Below are 15,507 nucleotides of genomic sequence, written 5' to 3'. Positions count from 1 at the left end.
TTTGCCGCTTTTGAAGCCTCTTGGGGGCGTCGAGACAAGCGGGTCTTACTGCGAGGGCTAGGATCAGCCCGTTGGGTTGGAACTTGGATGATAGCCAATCAATATCTAGGGCGGCTAGGCCCGAACACAGTACACATGTACCCCCAACACGACGAAATTACGAGGTGGCTTTCGATTGACTTTCGTGAGAATGAACTGAAGGGGGTGGCGTCTGACTTGTTGAGGCCCGGGGCTATGTACGGGGTTGAAGCCTGAACGAAAACGAGACGAAGATGAAGCTTTTGGTGTGGAACAAGGGCTGAGGCCGATGGCACGGGAATGGGGGTTGAGACGGCCTTGATTCTTCGAGGTTATCCCGGCATGTTCCCTGTGCCAGTCGGATCCGACGATCTGGGCCTCGTCGTGCAGTATTGTGACCTGTTACTTCTGGGGCGTCCGTGATACGGCTTGTACATTGCTCCACGTTGCTGGCGCAGGCTCTCGCCGAGCTTAGAGCGGCCCAACGCATGAGTCTAAGGCATTCGTTTACGCATAGGGCAGAAGCCATAGGGCACAGCACAGCACAGAGACGCTTGTCGGCGTCTGGAACCAGAGAGACTCGCGTTAGGCCGGGCCTCGACGGTCTGAGAATGAGGCCTCTCTGATAGTCTGCCTTGGACGTAGTGCTTCAACGTCTCGTCCCTCTTCGCCACTCATGATAGGGTCTACAGTACTTCTGCGCAGCCGTCCGACAGCACATGCACACGTACAAGGACGAATGCAAGGCAAAAGAGAACGATGGGGTGTTGCAAGCCCTTCCAGACTACACCCCTCCCCTCTTCCATTTTGGTTGACACGGCAGGCCGGCCTGAACCACGGATGGGGTTACATATCTGTCGTTGGCCTGGCTCGCTCGCCTTGTTTTTCGAGACAAGTCAGGACGTCCTTGTCTCTCCCGTGCGGTACCGGCAAATACCGCCACAACTGACCGTAGATAGTTGGTACGTTCAGGTATCAGCCGCATCCGGGAAAGGGGAGGGCATATAAGCCATCTGTTCGCGCACTTTTGAAAGGAGGCACAGATCACACCAGCTTCCAGATCCCGGCCGACTATCAAAGGTATCGCGGTATTCACTTTTGACAGTATTTCTCGATGACTGTATCCCTCTTGTCACCCCATTCCGCCAGAACCCCCACATCCACCATGGCGCCCCTTGCGAATGACGGCTCATATTACCGAGATGCAATCTTAAGTACGCTCTCACTGTCCTTTGCTTGTGGGCTTAGGAGCCATGTGCAATTTGCTGACATGAGATTTCTCTTCTCTTCCAGGAAACTCCAGATTCATCCATGATCCCAAGACAAATATCGACCTCATCGACAGTCTAGATACCTCGGGAACTTGGCACGCCCACGTCGTCAAGATTGAGGCCGGCAAACGCACCTCCGTCCTCACTGAGACATCTGGCAACCTGCATGATGCACTCAGGCTACTCCACATCAAGTCGGCGCAGGCGGTGCACCAATACACCACCACCAATGGCTTCGGCCTCCCACCAGTCGTCACCTCCTCGTCAAAGCGTACACTTGTCCGAGGCGGTGTGGCCAGCCCTAGGGCCCTCTCGGAGGTCATCGCCTTCTGCGGTTCGTCCAGTGAAGACGAAGAAGATGCATCTGAGTCGGATGACTCCCTCGACGGACGCACGAACAGGCGGGGGCGTCGCCAGCGTCGTAGTCGGCAGCCACACGGCGAGGCGGTGAGCAGCAAGAGCTCATGCCGGGACAACAATGCAGATGAAGACGAAGACGACGACAACGACGACGACGACGATGACGAAGAAGAAGACGATGGAGACGTCGTGGAAATTGTCAATGATCGCTCGCCTCGTCGTCGCAACGGACCTCCCGGGTGGGTTGCTCCGGTCCCGAGACCCTCTCAACCGCCCCGGGGCCCACTGCCGGGATGGGACAAGTTCCCGGCCGGCCGGCGTCCCGCTCCTCCGGGACCTCTCGCCCGGCTGCCTCCGCCTCCTGGCCCTGTCCCGGCACCGCGCCTCATGAGCATGGTGCCCCGGAACGTCGTCATGCCCCCGCGGCCGGTCCCCGCGCTGCTCAACATCACCTGGCCGGGCCGTGGCTGCAAGAACCTGCTCGTGCAGACGGTGCCGTCCGGCGATGCTCTGCGACAGATGGCGCTCATGGAGGCTCGTCTGCGTCCCGCGGGCTTCGTTAACCTGTTGGCCCAGGGCATCCCGCCGCCGCCGTTCCCGTCCCCTGATCTGCTGAGTCTCCGCGCCATGATCCGCCGCGTGACTCTGGACGGGGACGTCTACGAGGTAACCGGGTTCGGGGATGACTTGTCCTCCCTGTTCCGCAGCTTCTCTGGCATCCCCAGGTTTGACATTGAGGTGTCTGGCGTCATGGTGCCGGTCCCAAGACCGCGGGCGAACAGCCTGTCGAGTGTCAACTCGGATGACGATATCGTCGACCCATGAGCGGATGAGCTGGATTTCCTTTTATTCTCTGATAGATTTCCCCCCATTCCGGATACGGTCATTATGAGTTTGAACCTGGTGCATTTGTTTGGTAGTTTAGGAGCAAGCGGAATGGCCATCATACCCGTTCAAAAGAGCGGCGGCCGCGTCCCAGTGTTGTTTTAAGAAGGGGCATGTTTAAACATGGGAGCCGTTTTCCTTATTCTACGAGTCTTGTCTCCCCCAGGCGAGGGAATCAAGTGGACTATTTTTAGACGATATCCATTACAGGGACAGAAACCCGCAATCGAAACAATTTCGTGTGTTCTCAACTGTAACGCCTTCAACGTCTTTGATCCCATCAAACTCTAGACCGTCATGCATCTAAGCCAAGCAACAGTAGTTGGGGGGTTTTCCGCCAAAAGCCCCCGCAAACTCGCCTCACTTCACTTAACCCTCGCTTGGCGAGTGCTACCTCGCATCACCAGAGGGACTCATATGATGGGTGATTGGGGCCTCAAACTGTTGAGCCAGTGTGTGGGTGGCGATGGAAGGGCGCCATTCCGGAATCGGAGAGCAGCTGGGCATCGAGGAACTCAAGTATGTTGCAGATGACACGGCTTGAGACAAGGCGGTCACTGGCCGGGTCTGGATGCATTCCTGCAGTCTGTAGTCCGCAGAATGCAAGTTGGGTTGCATCGACGCTGCTGCGGGTCGCGGGACAGGGGCGAGACAGAGGGACATTGTGAGGCCAAGATAGGTGGCTCGGAGTCTAGATTTGAGAGCGAAGGGAGATGTGCTCCGAGGCATGCTCCGAGATGCACTTGTGTTCGTTGTCATACAGTGGAAACTCTCGTATATGCGCATGTCTATAACGCAGATTCCCGTCGCCAAGACGTATAGACGCCCGCTTATACACTTGTGCAAATGCGAATAGCCGCCACCGGGAAACATATCAACGCCGCTGTAGATCGACAGAGGCACCCTCACCAAGAAGAAGTCTTCTACGGCCTGCCGCAATGCAGTGTCACCGCTACCTGATGTCCCAATGAGGCGTCGTGCGAGGGGCGGCATGCCGGCGTGCTGTGTACTACAGTTGCATACTGCGACGCACTCGGTGAGCATATCGAGGCGTCTTGTCTTCCGGTTACTGTGATGCAAGAGACAGCGAATTGAAGGATCAAGGTCTCTTGGATTTGACAGTGCGAGTGTAGAGGAGCCAAGTCGCCAAGCGAAGGTGACATGGTCCTCTCGCCTCGAATATCTGCAATGTCTCAATGACTGGCCACCAAGTCGACCCATCCTCCGCTTCACACGACACTGGCCTTCACCGCACTCTGGATGAGCCAATCACGACCGGATGTAACAGTCGTCACACGAACCTGGCTTCGTCTGTACGCTGCCACCGACTGCCTCGCTTCCATACCCTCGGGTTTGCCGCGAGATTGCGAAGTGAGGCTACAAGCTGGTGGCCCGTGAGGTAGAGATCATGATATTATCACGCCAGAATAGCCCTCTCCGTGCGGGCCGAGGCGCTGAGCAAGGCGGACATAGCGGGCTTGGCGATGATCTCGATGTTTTCCTGGCCATGATTATCTGGGGGCCACCGGAGATGAGCGTCCTGATTGCCAGTATCGGTCTAGTTCCCAGTGTGTTCCAGCGCCGGGTTCCCTTGCCGACGGCAGTGGCCCAGGATGGCTTCTCATATGTTAGCCTTGATAATGTGACGGCGAGGCGAGTTTGCGACGCGAGAAGGAAGAGGCCGCCGATGTTGGCCGTGATGTGGTTCATGATTTGTCGAACGAAGGAGGCGGAGCGGCGATATAATGCTAACCAAGCTTAGGCAGCATGGCCTACTCGCCGGCCAGCAAATGGATTCGACTTCCCGGATTACGTGAGACGGACATCGGTGAAGCTACATTGAAAGACAATTGCTCCGAGGGAATGAAACTGGCGCCTCACTACGACTACTCGTCGTTGGATGAGGCCGGCTCCATCTTCATCTGCAAGGCCCGCCTTGGGTTGCGAGCTGACTAGAGCTGAGCTTGGTTTACACGAACTAGCAATGACTCTCTTAGCCAAAGTAGAACAAGTGTGGGACTAGGCAGCAGGGTGCAGTTGTTAATTGTACACCCATTTAGATCTGAGCAACGCCGTTATTCCTGCTTCGCTCTCGCCGCCTTTTCTTCCAAAGCAGAAAAGGCCTTCACAGTCTGTTGCCAGCTGTCCCACAGCAATACTAGTAACACGCACATTAGTACTCAGTCTAGAGTAATCAAATAAACCACATGAGCAGGAATCCACTTACCCACAGGGACGATTGCCCACGGCATATTAAAGCCAATGTAGTAGACCCAATAGTAGAGGAACTCTGGCCGACTGTAGGCCACACCGTACATGTGTCCTTCCACCCAGTTGGTCAGGTAGTATAGGGCTACGCCGTACAGGTGCGCCACGCACACAATGAGCTGCGTGACGTGTCTGCTAGGCGAATTGGCCAGAATGCCGCGGACTGTCAGCCACGAGAGCGGACCCCATGCAATCTACGCTGGTGGTTGAGTTTGGTCCGTCAAGACAATAAGAGGGGAGGGGTTCCTACGGCGGTGATGGTCTCGACGCTAATGGTGAAGACGTCGTTTGTTAGATATCGGGAGTCGGAGAGGGCGTATTCTTTCCAGAGCTGGGCGAAAGTGGTCGACATCCCCGGGAGCTGGTTGCGATAGTAGAGATAGTAGCCTGGCAGATTTGTTAGGCCGCTTGGATACGGTGATATATGCCTGGAAACCCCTGTTTACTCACCCTCAAACGCGACATGAAGGAACCCGCCTATTTGAACCAATACAAGTCAGCAAATAAGTTTCAATTGGAGGAGCCGAGAGGCGATTGCAAGTTAGGGTCACTTACACAAGGCAAACCAAGCAGCAGCGAAGTGATCAATACGCCGCAAAGGAAACCTGCTCTTGGCGGCCTGCAACAAGACCAACCCGACGACGGCCGCAATTATGCCGCCAAACACGGGCAGAAGTTGAACGACGGTCGTCTCATTCGGCGCGTATCCCGGGATTTGCACATTCAGCGGGTAATACGGATGTGCGAGACCCGGCTCCGATGCCGAAGTCGCGTCCGGACCCGGGACCGATTTGGCCATGGTTTTGAGAGCGTGGAAATCGAGTCTAGAGGAATGAAAACAAGTATGCACGTATTTGGAGCTTGGAGGGTGATATATTATATCGGAGAGAGATCAGCCTTGTTTGTGCATACCTTGGGAGTAATCCAGGTGTCAAGGCCATGTATGAATGTGTCTGACTTCTGGAAGGCTGGCGACCAGCACATGATTTAAATCACGTGACCAATAATGCAATTGTTACCGCGGTTTCAACAGCTTCACATACCTGCATGCATAAAAGAAAAGAAAAGAATTATAGAGGAATAAATGCTCATAATTAGTGGTAATGTATTTACTCCGCAGAAATGATATACTAGTGTGACAATAATGATCATCTTCAGGATTTGAGCAGGCACATGTATGTGTGCTGTTAGTTAAGATGAATATGTGTGTGAATAGCAATACTCTACTTCTACGATTTCCATGATATCGCAAATTTTCTCATTTATAGCTGCCCGGGGTTACCCATGGGATATATACAACAGCCTCCCTAAATATTCACATACACCAAGTACATCGTTGTCGTTGGCGTCCAAGTCTAGATCAAGTGTGTCATTATCCTTGATACCCTCCAGGCCATGAACCTATTAGTAGTACACATCCCCCTTCATCAACACCCTAGCAGTACGGAGCAACTGGGCTGATTCAATTTTCCCATCACGGATCGTGGTGCCAATATCCACCGTGCCACTCGGGTGTCCAATCGTAACCGTGTCCTTGGACTTGCCCGCAATCAGACCAGCCGCAATGGTCCCGGGCAGCTGGGACGCAGCTCCGAGACAGAGCGCGAGCGTCAACGGAACCGCCTTGTGAGCCTGACCCATGGATAGAGCGAGACATCGGATGTCGATTTCGGGCGCGCCGCTGGAAGGGAAGAGGAGAACTATCTTGGGGACGCTCTGGGTCTGAGGGTCGAGGCCCATCTTGGAGGCGCCGGCACGCCGGATGTCTTCGAGCCGGGCTTTAAGAACCGCATCAGCCTCGACTATAGGCGGAGTTAGCGCCATGTGATCCGTTAACCCGAGGCTCTCGGTGCTGATGAAGACGCCGGGGTTGCCGACGTCGATGAGAGATGCCTGGACAGTGCTGCCGTCTGATAGTTGGAGGACATCCACTGAGTTCCCAGTAGGAAGAGCCTTGCCCGTCTTTGCACCTGCAGGATCCATGAAACTCATGGTTATCTTTGACCCAGTCCCAGGCACGCCGTCCATGACATAGTCTCCCTCGTGAGAATAGCGTAGTGGCTCTCCGGCGACGCTGAAGCGCGACACCATGACCTTGTTCGTATTAGTATTGAGGAACCGCACAGTTGCCCACTGCTGGCCGTCCGAATCACGCTCGACAGATGGGTTCGCGACGATGCCACTATCAAATGCTGCGGGACCAACAAGAGCGGACATGTTGCCGCAATTCCCAGCCATGTCCAGCTCGGTTTCACGAATGGCGACTTGCACAAAGGTGAAGTCGACATCGATATCCGGGCGCGAAGGCGGGCCGAGAATGACAATCTTGGACGTGGATGAGATGCCGGAACCCATGCCGTCGAGCTGTCGGCCATACGGATCCGGAGAGCCCATGGCGGCCGGCAGGACGGTGTGCCATTGTTCTTGTGGCGGGAGGTCGCGACGATCAATAACGAGGCCGTTGGAGGTTCCGCCACGCGCGAAGAGTGCGGGAAAGCTGCGGTTCTGGGATGCGAACCATCGCCGAGTTGTCATGGTGCTGGGGCGTCTGATGTGTGGTGATGGGGGGGCCGAAGATGGGTTCGCGAGGCGCTGGAGAAGATGACGCGAGGCCTGACCTTTGAGGGACCGTGGCATTCTCGTCGCCATCGTTGTGACTTGGATTCCAGCCGAAGACGAAAATGCCAACAGTGAAGCGTTTTGTATAAGTGAAGTAGAAGATGGGAGACGAGCCAACCGCGATCGGAGTCTCGGCTTCTCCCCGCTCACTCGGCGAAGCGCACGGGACTCGTCCGTCACTTATACGGAGAATCCCCGACGAAATCAGCGTCAAACACGTACCCTTTCAACGCCTGAAGCCATAAACCACAGGAGGTATGATGATTAAACCCCAAATAATTAGCTGGTACTGAAAGCCGATAGCAAAAACCGAGGCTCACTAAAGTCTCCCATTTTCGTCCCTCATCCACCCCCGTATGTGCATTACCCCATGATTCATCAGTTCCCTCAACCAGGCCGGCCCTTGTAAGCCACATGATAATACTGCCTAATATCTGAACGAGATCAACATACTCCAAGAAAGTAAAATGGCAACTAATTCCTGACATGTATGCCGCCTTCGTTGCTATGGTCTAAGTAATAATGGTGTCTTGAGAAAATCAGATGCAGAAGAAAGTGCAAACCATCGTCACTTAGCCCACCAAAGCATACCGTCATAAATACTGGGCGCAAGGAAACCCATCAAAACACACTCGTCGCCGAGTCTACTCCCAATCCTCTCGTTCATTCCGTCACTCCCAGAAACGCCTCATAACCCGATCCGCATACCCTTCGTCCAAGCCCCAGTTGTCAACCGCGTCCTGGATCCCACGCTCCATCCGGTCCACGTACTCGTCCCGCGGCACATCCTCGTCGGTCCGCTCGCCGTCCACGTATATGAGGGCGCGTAGCGGTGCTTCGTCGGTGCCGCCATCGCCGTCGCCGTCGCCGCGCACCCACTTGACGTCCACCTGGAACTTCTGGTACGCCCATGGGACGCCTTCGTAGCCGTCGAGCTGCTCCTCGTCCTGCGGCGGCAGCAGATACAGCAGTCCATAGACGCCCTCTTCGTCTCTGGTTTTGCCCTTGCCCTTGTTGCTGCTAGAGCTCGATACTTGTCTGTCGTCGTAGTTTTCGTCGTCCAGTGTGACTTGCGCAACGTTGGCATATCCGCGTCCGTTGATGAACCACTTCCACCCCTCCAGATGCGCCAACCCAACAGGCGTCGAGTAGGGGCAGCGCTGGCGCATCTGCTCGGTCGACAAGTTGGACCCATAGGCGAAGTACAGCACCTCGCGCCGGTTGTCCTGCATCACCGTCATGTTGCTGTCCTGCGACTGCTGGCTTTCCTCCTGCGAGCTCATGGCGGGCGATGCTTGTCTGGCTGGTGTCCAAAGCAACTAACGGTAATAAAGGCGGGTTGGTTGGTTGGTGTGCTGGTGTAACAGCGAAAAGTAGTGCCTGTGGTTCAAGGCCGACAAATCGTTGCAGCGTTGCCCGATGGCGCTTCTTAACGGCAAGAATGTATTTTCCAATTTTCACGGCTGCTCATTAAACATTTGTTTTCAGGATGAAGTAAAGTGTTGACGGGAGGCCTGACGGTGACACGCCCATAGTGGGTTGCATGTAGGCAGCAAGGCGAGCCAAGCCACAAACCCAAGGTCCCAATTCAGCTCAGCCTACAACGATCCACAAACAAGTCCTAGACAGCACAAAAACAAACACTGACTAGGAGGGATCCAACCGGGGTGAGAACGTATAATGCTGGTGCACAAGAGACTCGAAAATAGAACGTTTTAACTGTTTCCTTGTATTCATCTCTAGCAGATAGTAGATGCCTCCAAACTCCTTTGTATCCCTCCGTTATCATCCCCCAGAGTGCCTCCCTTTTGGTATCTAAATGCCGTGGTCCCTCCTGAGCCATGGATGCAGTTCTCTAAATAAAGCGAGCGTGATTATTCCACCAAGTCATTTCATCAGGCATGGGTCTTCTTCCCCTTCTCTCGTAAAATTACAACATCTCTCCATGGCTACCACAAAGCCATCTCTCTTCGTTATCATCTTCCTTTCTCTCTCCTTCTCCTCCCCCCTTCCCCCCTCTCCCTCAAATTAAATCATCATTTCCCCTCACTCGGGGTATCATTAGGTAATGGGCACCAAGAAGGGACTCAGAATTAGCTCATCCGCACTAGGCCGCAGGTTGTGATCAATCTCGAAAGTCTGGGCCAGGAACAGCTTGGCATCCTCGCTGGCGTGCTCAGGAATTGTAGGTGCAACCTTGCCACCTCCAATCTTGAAAATGGCCTGCAGTTGGCTGCAGTCTGGGAATGGATGGCTGCCCGTCATCATCTCCACCACGAGACAGCCAAGGGACCAGATGTCCGCCTTGAGCGTGTATGACGTCTGCTTGACCACCTCGGGCGCCATCCAGAAAACGGATCCCTGAAGTGAGGGTCGATGCTTGTTGTTATTAGCACCACTTAGAATGTTCGACGCCTCGAGCTTCTTCGAGATACCGAAATCGGAAATCTTGATGGTGCCCTTGTTATCAACCAGGATATTGGCACCCTTGATATCTCGGTGGATGATATCCCGGTTGTGCAAGTATGAAAGACCCATCAGGATCTGTCTCACAAAGCTTCGCACGAGAGGCTCCGGGAGGGCTCCGTATGAGTTGAGCATAGTCTGTACGGAGCCGCCAGGAACGTACTCGAGGAAAATATTGAGGTGTTCCACGGAAGAACTGCAGCCCAGGTACTGCACAATATTGGCGTGTCTTAGTTCGCGGAGAAGGCTGATTTCCCGCTTGAGGGCCTCGATCATGCTCTTCTTGCGCGAATCATTCGGGCCGTTGGCGCCAGGGGCCGGCGCTTCCACTTGCTTGACCGCCAGAAGCTCGCCCGTAACGGCATGCAGCGCCAGGTAGACGGAGCCGAAGGAGCCCTGTCCGATGAGAGCGCCCTTCATCCACTTGTTGTCATCCCAAGACTCGCCTGCTAGGAAGCTCTGTAGTTCCTCATCTGCATCATCACCGTCATCTGTCAAAGCCTGTTGTAACTCCTGGAAGGAGCCCGAGCCGGTCGACACTGTATCGCCGTCAAAGTAGCTGGTGGTTGTAGTGTTGCCTTCGGGGTCCGTCACACTCAACCCGGTCGTGTCCGAGTTGCTCTCCGTGAACGAGACATATGACTTGCGGTTTGGCTCAATAGGAGACTCTTCTTGGAGCGTGTCTAGCATCGAGGATGTCACTGAGTCACGGTTGTAGCCATGGGGTCGTACGTGAGAGTCACGGGTACGAATCTTGGCCACCTGAGTGTGGGCATTCAACCATGAATCAGCAATAGTTGGGATCGGGGGAGCGTCCTGGATGCTAGAGGCAAAGCTGAGGTTGCTGGCGACACTGAGCCGGCTATTGACCTTGCTCAGGCGCGTCGACCTTCTCATAGAGAGTCGGGCAGTTCGGTCAATATCCTCTCGGGTGTGATCCGGGAAATAGGACGTCAGGTCAGAGGCAATAAGCTCGCTTGGGGGTCGGAGACCGCCAAACTGTCTGAGTCCAACCTTGCGTGGCTGAAGCTGAGATGAATCAGGCGGGGCTGGTCGTTCTAGGTCCTGAGCCGCAGTCTGTACGTTCCGTTCTCGGTCTTGGTAAGACAAGGGAGAGAGGGGAGACTGGAGTTGGTCGTTCCACTTCTCACCCAACATCTTTTGAACTTTGAGCTGACTCCGCTTGTCGACCGTCTCCAAAGCCCGTGCATGCTTTTGTTGTTCCTCCTCCATAGCAATAGCGGCAGCGCGCTGAAGCTCCGGATCCCCAGGTTCACCGGCAGGAACCCTCCTGAGGATTAGTCGATTACGTTCGGGACGACGTTGGTCTTTGATGATGCGCCAGAGTTCGGTGTCACCAAGTCGTCGGCATTGGGAAGGGTCGGGGTCGATGCCGGCGAGAACCCAAAAGCAGTAGTTTCGTTCGTGATCTTCACGCAGGGCGAATTTTCGCAGCGTTACACGCATGACTTCTTCGCAGGTATTACAGTCGAGGATCTTGACCACTTTAGTCACACCCCCTGTCGAAATAACGCGAATAACATCTTGTCCCTGTGGTAAGGCAGCCATCAGCGAACCATCCATACTGGAATTATTCCTCGTATGGGATGTTACCAGACGGTTTGTCGGCATATCTGGGGACGAGCCCGCATGTCTCGCCGAGCCGGGTCCCCCACTGCCGTGGTAGCCAGGACCTTGGGGATACCTTTGCTGCCTCGCACCTCGGGCATCACTGCCGGGTAGAGGAGAGTTGGGTCGAGAGGAGGCATTAACCATGTCAAACCCGGACAGGTCAATCTGTCTCGAGTATCGCTTGTTCGCGGCTGGAGTAGGCATGGACCGGGCGGTATTAGGAGGGCGCGGTGAGCCACCAGAGGGGCCAATGACGTGAATATCAAGGCCACCAAACGAGTCCTAAAGGGGCCACAGTCAGTGATGCATCCTGCAATATCAGCGTTTCTAGAATTTGGGCCTACCCTATTTCGCTTCTTCTGGTTGGCGTAGGCCTTGGTCCTAAGCTTCTTGATGCCGAGAAACAGGCGAACGCGATCGCCGACTTTCTCGATGCCCATTTCCTTGAGGACCTCCTTGTCCATCTCGAGGAGGTTCTCGCCATTGATGTGGTTCTTCCGGAACAGCTTCTCATACTCGCCACACTTGACGCTGCGGAGATACTCGCACACCTTGTCCTCGTCCCAGTTCTTGACTGAATCGGGGCCGTCGGCATCCGAGAAGTCAGACTCGGTAGGGCTAGCATAGATCTGACTCGTCGTGGGCATCGTGGGAGCTCTTCGTGGGGGGAGCATGGCGGACTGTGGTGTAGGAGCGAGGCTGGAGGTGCTGAGGCCGGTCGGAAATGACGATTTCGACGCCAGCATGGCCATTCTGAAGAGACGGCCGGGTTCTCAACAACCGGTCGATTCGGGAAGCGGAGTCGGAGAGCGTGTTGGCGGGGGAGGTATCGTCGTTGAGGTCGCTGTCGAGCGAAACGGTGCCTGAGACACCGGAGCAGAAATGGATATTTCCAGGCTCAGCCACGGAGATTATTGGAGCTGCAACGGTTCGGTCGTGAGTGCAGGTTGCAGCAGCCGGAGCCGGAGCCTACTACCTTATGCAGCACGTTTTTTGCTGGATTATTAGATAGGTGGAAGCGGAAGGTGCGATCAACGCGGAACGCCGGGAGGGCGGGAGATAAGTGGAAGGCTTCGCGATGCAGAAGTGAAAGGCCAGGGCGGGATGGAGATGGACGAGGACGAGACAATAGGAGACGGAGCGTTTGAGGATTACTACGGAGTACGCTGTGGATGGGATGCTCTGGCAGGCCAGGTACAGGGGGGGCGGGAGGTACAGGAAGGTGCAGGGGAGGGGAGACGGTCGGCGCTCACCTCCAGGTACCTCCCTGGAATACCTACACGCCGGTACCTACGTCACGGCGACTGGCAGCGCTGATCACGCGGTAGCGCATCGCCATGAGGGGTACCGCCCAGCTCAGGGTACCTGACGGTGAGGTGGTGCCGGGCCTCGTTAGGCTGGTTCAGGTTGGCGGACTTGGCCTGTGCGGCCGCGACGATTGGACAGCGGCAGGAGGACCCCCTGTAATCTGTGGTGGTGGACGTCGGAGAGGTGGCAATGGCCGCTGTAGGGATTGGAGTTGAAACCTGCTGCGGCGCCATTCGCATGAAATGACGGACCCTAGGTCAGATTACAGTACATACGGAGTACAGGCGGACCCCCGGATCCTCCAAGAGCCTGCAATGCAAAGGAGCCATCCTCGCTACAAACCGATCTCTGGCTGCGTGTTGTTTTGTTGTTGCGCTGCCGATCACACTCTTGTGTACCCCATGGAGACGTGGGAGACCTGGCAGCGGGCAATATGGATGATGCTATTTTCGACGTGCCCAGTGAGGGGGGACGCGGAGGGGGAGATGAAGGCCAGGTGGTGGGCGGTTCCATTAACTGATGACGATGGCGACGGTCCCTCATTCCACGGGTCCCTCATGCTCGCCGTCACATCACCGGGTGTGCATACGTATTCTCCTCGCAGCAGGCTATCGGATCGGACCCCTCTTCCGCCTCTCTGCGTCCCCCTCCGTCGGTATCGCCATGTAGACGCCCGAGATGGGCTGAGACTGAGCCGAGCTCGAGTTTCAACCCGTCCCCAGTCGTCTCCTAGTCGTCCCATGAAAACATCCGCATCTCTCGACAGCTTCACCCCAGACCGAGGCAAACAAGATAACATAACAAAAGGACGAGGAACCTCACTGCCGAGCCTGCTCGCCCGAGCCGCCCTGATGCCACGAAGCACCCATCATCGTCAGACGGCCGGTCCGGTGTGCCCAGGACCCTGGACCAAGTCGCTCGCCAACGCTGAGCGATTCGTGGACGGGCCCTGAACGGCGTCGCGGCCGCTGATTCGGTGGCACAGGGGTGAAACGGTGAGACCCCCAGACCCTGGGATTGAGCGGCTGCAAGTGATAGGCCAGGCGCCGGGTCAGCATGAAACCGACCGCGTTTCGACCAGGGCCGCTCGGATGACGCCGCGGATCGAGGCTTGAGGAAACATGGGCTTCTGGATCCGGACAGGTGGGCGGCACATGGTAATAGAAGGGCATTTCCTCATAATGCTGGTCGATAGCAATAGCTGGCCATGGCTGTTCGATAGCTTCGCCTCCGGTGACTCAGTTGACTCATCTCCAGCTTCTCCAGCCAATCGCTACAGGGACCTGGATTCACAGAACCGAGTTGGAATATTGTTCCGTGGCGATGCCCCCCTAGAACCGAGCCTGGGCGCGACCCGGCGATGCAGTGGCGGATCGCCTCTAACCGTCTAGTTACAGAGCTATTGACAATGACTGAGCCACTCAGAGGCAGCGGGTTGCCTATCCCACCTCGTGTGAGCGAGTGCGGGACTGCATGTGGTTTCGGAGCTTCATGGAGGTGCGAATCCACTCCTCCTCCAGAAGGTCTGGAGCATCTTGGCTTTACGGGGTCTTGACCTCAACCGCCCCGGCGTCCATGGCCGTGCACCGCACCGAACGAAACTAAACATACGATTCCTTTGTTCTGGATTCACGCGACGGATTAAAAAGTAACGACCAAGCGATGCTATTGAGTGCCACGAATGGGTATTTGTCAAGCCGTCCTTTGTGCATTTCAGCTCGGGCGCCTCTTGTCATGTTGGGGTTGCTCGAGGAAGCATCGGAACGTGGAGGCGCCCTGTCGTGTTTCATCTTTCCTTTTTTCCTTTTTTTCCTGGCAGGTGCATGGTGCGCCCACAACTAACAAGCCAGAACGCTGCACAAAGCAGATCTCTAGCTCTAGAACCCGCTAAAAACTGCCTCGCTAGCTTGAGACACCCAAACACTGTCGGGCCAAGCACACTAACATCCCCTTGCTGACCGCCACGCTGTCGTCCTCGGAGCATGGAGAGGCTTTTTTTCGACAGGGCATTCTAGAGCCTCATTGGAGCCTCATTGGAAAGCCTCCTGGAGTGGGCGGTGTATCGGCCTCTCTGGAAGAGAAGGCGACTGGTGGAACAAGAACGACAACAACTCCGCTCGATTGCCACCCGAGTTTCGGTTTGTCTCTCCCACCGTCAGACTATAGGTCACGCGCCGACGGCCTTCGGACTTTTCGACGGCCACGCATGGAGGCCCATCTTTACGAAGCTGGCAAGCTGACAAGCTGGTAAGCTAGACGCCGGAACAAGGGACCTGCCTGAACGCGAAAGAGATCTGCGGGGACTAGCTACGACATCGACAGCGTGAACTTCATTCAGCCCTCAGCAAGACTTATTCATGCGCTCGCTGCTTGCATTCTGAAAACGCTGCAATATTCAAAGACCGCCCTTTTGCTTCCAAGCAAAGCAAAATTGTTCTAATAATCCATCCCAGCCACGTGGTTGCGACCCAGATTGTCTCTCTAGGTAGCATGTAACGTGCTTGATCTGTCAGGGACGTGCTCGTTCATCCTGGCTGGCGCCGGATAAAAAGCACATCTGTAATTACTCGTTTGGCATGTTTGAGGAACAATCTGTGCACGCCCCATGTGCGTTCATCTTCACTCTTCCCGTCTCCCCTTTTTGCCCCATATGTCAATATCTTGCCAGTCACTTCATGCT

At 55.5% G+C, this 15,507-nt stretch overlaps 4 protein-coding genes across 4 annotated transcripts; 1 reads left to right on the top strand and 3 right to left on the bottom strand.

The window, feature by feature from the left end:
• Window positions 1–2,874: 2,874 nt before the first annotated feature.
• BGZ61DRAFT_45751 (uncharacterized protein) lies at window positions 2,875–3,848 on the bottom strand. The gene has a single exon (XM_046246658.1). It carries the CDS (start codon window positions 3,753–3,755, stop codon window positions 2,925–2,927), a length of 831 nt encoding a protein of 276 aa, XP_046103146.1. The 5' UTR covers window positions 3,756–3,848; the 3' UTR covers window positions 2,875–2,924.
• Window positions 3,849–3,942: 94 nt separating this feature from the next.
• Window positions 3,943–4,490, top strand: BGZ61DRAFT_533467 (uncharacterized protein; the record flags this gene model as incomplete). Its single annotated transcript, XM_046254011.1, has 2 exons — window positions 3,943–4,223; window positions 4,301–4,490. The coding sequence occupies 2 exons, from the start codon at window positions 3,943–3,945 to the stop codon at window positions 4,488–4,490; spliced, it is 471 nt and encodes a 156-aa protein (XP_046103145.1).
• Window positions 4,491–4,609: 119 nt separating this feature from the next.
• BGZ61DRAFT_354140 (PrpF protein-domain-containing protein) lies at window positions 4,610–8,704 on the bottom strand (the record flags this gene model as incomplete). The annotated part of the gene is made up of 6 exons (XM_046240587.1): window positions 4,610–4,692; window positions 4,762–4,996; window positions 5,053–5,071; window positions 5,354–5,626; window positions 6,217–7,440; window positions 8,097–8,704. The coding sequence occupies 6 exons, from the start codon at window positions 8,702–8,704 to the stop codon at window positions 4,610–4,612; spliced, it is 2,442 nt and encodes an 813-aa protein (XP_046103144.1).
• A 778-nt stretch (window positions 8,705–9,482) lies between these two features.
• BGZ61DRAFT_354731 (mitogen-activated protein kinase) lies at window positions 9,483–12,271 on the bottom strand (the record flags this gene model as incomplete). Its single annotated transcript, XM_046240649.1, has 2 exons — window positions 9,483–11,801; window positions 11,864–12,271. The coding sequence occupies 2 exons, from the start codon at window positions 12,269–12,271 to the stop codon at window positions 9,483–9,485; spliced, it is 2,727 nt and encodes a 908-aa protein (XP_046103143.1).
• Window positions 12,272–15,507: the final 3,236 nt, after the last annotated feature.

Source organism: Ilyonectria robusta (genome assembly GCF_021365365.1).
Source record: "Ilyonectria robusta strain PMI_751 chromosome Unknown BGZ61scaffold_12, whole genome shotgun sequence".
In the NCBI taxonomy this organism is placed as follows: Eukaryota; Fungi; Ascomycota; class Sordariomycetes; order Hypocreales; family Nectriaceae; genus Ilyonectria; species Ilyonectria robusta.
This window is presented reverse-complemented; position numbering and strand designations above follow the sequence as displayed.